The sequence below is a fragment of the Alexandromys fortis genome, unplaced genomic scaffold (assembly GCF_014885135.2).
Source record: "Alexandromys fortis isolate MF-2015 unplaced genomic scaffold, M_Fortis_MF-2015_v1.1 scaffold_263, whole genome shotgun sequence".
Lineage (NCBI taxonomy): Eukaryota > Metazoa > Chordata > Mammalia > Rodentia > Cricetidae > Alexandromys > Alexandromys fortis.
In genome coordinates, this window is record NW_026068165.1 from 824,864 (window position 1) to 830,321 (window position 5,458).

Here is a 5,458-nt window from a genome sequence, read left to right on the forward strand (position 1 = left end):
AAAAAAAAAGAAAAGAAAAGCTGTCCTGCCTCTCAACCTACTCAGTGCTGAGATTAGAGGAATGAGTCACCACCCAGCACCATCAAGCTTTTTTTAAAAAAAAAAAAGAAAGAAAGAAAGAAAGAAATAGTCCCACCAACAAAACATTTGTCTCATTTGAAACTTTTATTTGGCTTGTTTGTTTTGTTTTTTCGAGACAGGGTCTCACTGTGTAGCTCTGACTAACCTGGAATTCTAATGTAGACCAGGCTGGCCTCGAACTCACAGAAATGTATTTGCTTCTCCCTCTCGAGTGTTGGGATTAAAGGCCTGTGCTACCATGTCCGGCTGAAGCTTTTATTTGGAAGGATGATTTTACAAAATGGTTTATTTCCTCACGGGTCTTCTATTTCTTATTTTTATGACTAGAACACACACTTAAAAGAAATGAAGTCATGGCGTCTTACGGTGGTGTAGCGCCGCCTTTAGTCTGTGTCCTCCCCAGAGCCTCTTCGACTCATACTACAACTCCCACAATGCATCTCTCTCGGCCTCTCGTAATAGGGAGTGTGCGTCCTGAGACCGAATTCTAGATATCTTCCGCTCTGGAGACAACGTGAACCGGATGTTATAGTGGTGGTGAGAATTACTTCCTGGTTCGTACATTTTTTATAATTTTTAGTCTTCCGCCAGTAGGTAAAATAGTCCCATTGGTACTTCGCTCCACAGGTAATTCGTACGGACTTATTTTAAACCTACGTTTTATTGGAAACGCTAAATAATTATGTAAAATTGAGTATAGCAGTTGCTAACATTAAGTAGAATTACACATCTCTAAATTTTTTTTTTCTCCCCGGCGCAAGCGTAGGAATCTCGTACTATATAAGAGTGGCCGGCGAGGCGCCGGATCCTCTTTCGGGACTTGGCTCCAAGATGGTGAGTGTCGCCGCGTGGAGAGAGCGCGAGCCTAAGCGATGAGTGGAAAGTAGGCTCTCGGGTGGCGGGGACTCGAGAGTCGGAGCCTTGGAGGAGGAAGGGGAGCGTGTGCTTCTGAGCCCGGGGTTAAGATGCCTGGGATTTGTGTGGCTCGCTTTGCCGGGGCTGCGGGCGGTGAATGGCCGGAAATTGCTGAAGCTGTTAGTCGCACCCCATTTTTAATAAGGTAATTTTTCATATTCAGACCAAAAAAAGGAGAAACAACGGTCGTGCCAAAAAGGGCCGCGGCCATGTGCAGCCAATTCGCTGCACTAACTGCGCCCGCTGTGTGCCCAAGGACAAGGCCATTAAGAAGTTCGTCATTCGGAACATCGTAGAGGCGGCTGCCGTCAGGGACATATCCGAAGCAAGTGTTTTCGACGGTGAGTGTATAGGGATGAGGAACGAACGCGGGCCCATTGCTACCTTTGGTTCATATTTAGTTTTGGGCAGAAGCTGTCTTTTATGGCATAGTAGGCTTAACGCTGAGGTTTGAATTTGGTGGTTTTTTTTTTTTTTGGGTGGATTGCATGCTAGGCAAACCCAGCCTGCATCCCCTCCCCCCCCCCCTTTTTTTTTTGATTTTCGAGACAGGGTTTCTCTGTAGCTTTTTGGTTCCTGTCCTGGAACTAGCTCTTGTAGACCAGGCTGGCCTCGAACTCACAGAGCTCCGCCTGCCTCTGCCTCCCGAGTCATCCCATCCCTTTGACTGCCAGTTTAGGAAAGGGCAATCTGTAAGAAACTGTAAGAGATGGACATTTGGTAGACATAGTTCATTCAACTACTTTTAATGAAACATGCTTAGACTGAGTTGTAAATAACGGCAGCGTGCAGGCAGTAAGTTCTGGAACTTAGAACATAAATCCCAGTTTATGCCTCCCTAGTGCTGGGTTTAAAAACATGGGCCACAACAGCTAACTGGGTTTCTTAAGAGAGATGAGCTGTTCTAACTTAACTGCTACCGTGTGGTCTGGCTTCAAGGAAAGTCCTTACCTTTTGAATGGCAACATTTCACCCAAAAGTTGGACTTTTAGCATATGTAAGCTTGGTTTCCGTGGTGGGCTTGCTTCGCAGGGGTTTTTTATTCAGGTTGAGACTGCTTGCTGTTGCCTTTTGTGCAGGTTTTGTGGGTGTGCCTAAGTGAGGGGGATAATGGGAAGTGGGCATATATCTGAACTGCTGCTCTGTTCTTCAGCCTATGTGCTCCCCAAACTCTATGTCAAGCTGCATTACTGTGTGAGCTGTGCCATTCATAGCAAGGTAGTGAGGAATCGATCCCGGGAAGCTCGGAAGGACCGAACGCCCCCACCGCGATTTAGACCTGCTGTAAGTCAATTTTGCTTGTTTTTCTTTGAGACGTGGGGTCTTGACCATAAAATTATCCACTTAATGTTTTAGCCTGGTATGACAGGTGTAACCTTCATTTAAAATGTTTGATTTTTTTCAAGAATGGGTAGGCTGATTGCAGTGGAATGGTGTGGTGTCTTGCCTGAACCATACTGCTCCATATGGTTTATGGCCCCAAACCATTGTTAGTGGTGGAGGTTCTGGGTGGGTTCTTTGGTTTTGTGATGTTAGAAGCCATATCTGGGTGGCCCTCAGCTTGTCACTGGTAAGTGCTCTGTCACTGAACTCCACGATTCATCATGAGTAGGTTTGGGGTTTTCTAGAGACCATGTCTCTTGGTAGTGGTGGGTGTTTTATTTTTTCGCCACAGTTTCACTGTGGCCTTAGGTGACCCAGGGTTTTTCTGTCACTGGGGTACTGGATTAAGTGGACTACTGCACCAATGTCAGATACTTAGTTTTAATTTACTTCATCTCTTTTTTTTTTTTTTTCAGGGTGCTGCACCACGACCTCCACCAAAGCCCATGTAAAGTGGCTTCATAAAGATAGAAGAAAACACCTTGGAAAAATAAAATGGAACTTAAACTTTATGTAGTATTTGAGTGTGTTTTTGCCAGGTGTGAATTGTGTGCTCTTCCTTTTTCTCTGTGCTTTTGGAGGCCGGAAGGCAGAACATACTGGTGTTTGGGCTCTGTACACCTTGTTTTTTGCAGGCTGGTCCACCTGTGAACTCCAGGGATCCTGTTTATGCTTAGTTCTCTAGCTGGTAAGATTAAAGGTGTATGTCAGCCACACCCAGCTAAGTGGCCAGTTAGGTTTTTCTGAAAGCTAAGCCAGTTGGTGCCTTGGGCTAAAAAGATTTGTGGATGTGTGACCCAGGGGATTCAGTCAACAGGAGTGACTATAGCTTGTAATGGTCATGGAGGTGATCCTGTTTGCAAAGGCTTTTATCAAAAACTAAAGCCAAAGCTTGATAGAAAATCCAAACCAAGAGGTTTTTCTGGGCTGAAGTTTGCCCCTGTTTATCGCTGTTCTCTTTATTTGTGGGTTTGAAGTAAGGTCTGGCCCAGGCTTTCTTGGTGTGTGCTGAAATTGGTTACAGGTGTGATCAATTGCCTCTCAAACTTGTACAATAGGTGGTGCACGCCTTTAATCCCAGTACTTGGGAGGCAGAGGCAGATGGATCTCCTTGAGTTTGAGGCCAACCTGGTCTACAAGAAATAGTTAAAACACGAAACTTGCTCGTGGGGGCTGGAGAAATGGTTCAGCGGTTGAGAGCACTGCCTGTTCTTCCAGAGCACCCACAAGGCAGCCCAAAACTGACTCCAGTTCTGGGAATGACACCTTCACACCAATGCAATGTTAAAAAAAAATTTTAAAAAAAGAAACTTGTTCTTCCTCACAAGAGACAGCTCTTAAGAGGACAGTTTGCAGGGGTTAGCTCTTTATAAAGAGTCTGGAATCCTCCGGTTTGTTTAGAAACAAGTACCTGCCAGGTGGTGGTGGCACACACCTTTAATGCTAGCAGTCCCAGAGGCCAAAGCCTGGTCTACGAGAGCTAGTTCTGGACAGGCTCCAAAACTAAAGAGAAAAAAAAAGCATCTATAATCCTCAGTCTGTCCCAATTAATTACTTAATTCAGTGCAAACAAGTTTGGTTATTTTCTGGTTAAAGATTTAGCATTAATGGGGCTGGGGAGGTGGCTCAGCAATTAAGAGCACTGACTGCTCTTCCAGAGGTCCTGAGTTCAATTCCCAGCAACCACATGGTGGCTCATAACCGTCTGTAATGAGATCTGGTGTCCTCTTCTGGCCTATAGGCAGGACACTGTATAAATAAATAAATCTTAAAAAAAAAGATTGGCCGGGCAGTGGTGGAGCACGCCTTTAATCCCAGCACTCGAGAGGCAGGCGGATCTCTGAGAGTTCAAGACCAGCCTGGTCTACAGAGCTAGTTCCAGGACAGGCTCCAAAGCCACAGAGAAACCCTGTCTCGAAAAAAAAAAAAAAAAAGATTTAACATTAAGAATTAATAGTGATTTACATAGATCTAATGTACATGGGAAGTAGAAAAACTTCTAGGACCTTAGGGGAGGGGCATAGTTAAAACAGACATAAACTTTAAAAATGTGGGAGACTATAGAGACTACGCTTTCAGAGGACCTGGTTTTGGTTCCTGGCACATTTACATACGTGGCAGCTCACAACTATAACTCTAGTTCAAAATAATTTAGTGCTTTTTTTCCCCCTTGATAATCTGAAATTGTCCTGGCTTGTGTGGGCATTTGGGAGTTCAAGGTCAGCTAGATTCTGACCAGCATCAGGCTCTGGAGTTAGCCTATCCCATTTTTCAGCCTATCAATTGCCATTTCTGGGAAAGTTACCTAGGATACAGGTACCCATCACCTACTTGAAAAGGGAAAGTCGCTGGGCTGGCCAGTGGTGACCTATACCTTTAATCCCAGCACTCAGGAGGCAGAGGCAAGCGGGTCTCTTGAGTTTGAGGCCAGCCTGGTGTACACGTGCTAGTTCAGGACATCCAGGGCTGTTACACAGAGAAATCCTTGTCTTGAGAAATCAAAAGAAAAAACAAAACAGGAAAGTCATGTACTATCAGAAGTGGCCCATGGTTGAGTTCTGAGGGTCTCCAGATGTGTAGATGGGTGTGGATGGGGTGACTGAGAGGCCTTTGATCTTAAGCAGACGGGTTTGTGATAACTTACAGAGGTGCTGGGAGTTGAACTAGGGTCCTTTGTAAGCAGTGTGCATTGAGTGATCTCCAGCCCCTCTTCAGATATTAGAGCCAGTAGCCCTCTGCTTAACCTGTTGAGAACTGACTTTCAGTTGATGATAACGAAGACACAAGAACATTAACCTTCCCCCTAGGTTTGGTTTGTAACTGGTGTAATGAACATTGTTAGAAGAGCTTGCTGCGACCTGAAAGCCTGGAATCGACCTAAAATCTTCTGAAGTGTTCATGCTCAAAAGTGGTCAAGGCAGATGTTGGTGTTCAGCTGTGTGGTGGACCTGTGGTGGCCATTTAATGGAAAATTGACTATTGGGGTCCTGAACTGTCTTTGCATGCACCCCCTAATGCTTGGATTTCCCCTTTTGCGTACCCCAGAACTGGTTAGTATGTATGAGGAAGATAGTCTCAT

At 45.1% G+C, this 5,458-nt stretch overlaps 1 protein-coding gene across 2 annotated transcripts; it reads left to right on the forward strand.

Moving 5' to 3' along the window:
• Positions 1 to 649: 649 nt before the first annotated feature.
• Rps26 (ribosomal protein S26) lies at positions 650 to 2,891 on the forward strand. Of its 2 annotated transcripts, XM_050128218.1 has the most exons (5): positions 650 to 708; positions 848 to 915; positions 1,160 to 1,337; positions 2,150 to 2,280; positions 2,796 to 2,891. In XM_050128218.1, exons 2-5 carry the CDS (start codon positions 913 to 915, stop codon positions 2,829 to 2,831), a joined length of 348 nt encoding a protein of 115 aa, XP_049984175.1. In that variant the 5' UTR covers positions 650 to 708; positions 848 to 912; the 3' UTR covers positions 2,832 to 2,891. The 2 variants fall into 2 exon arrangements, with proteins under 2 accessions (XP_049984175.1, XP_049984174.1); XM_050128217.1 differs by lacking the exon at positions 650 to 708 and having other exon boundaries at positions 843 to 915.
• The last annotated feature ends 2,567 nt before the right edge of the window (positions 2,892 to 5,458 follow it).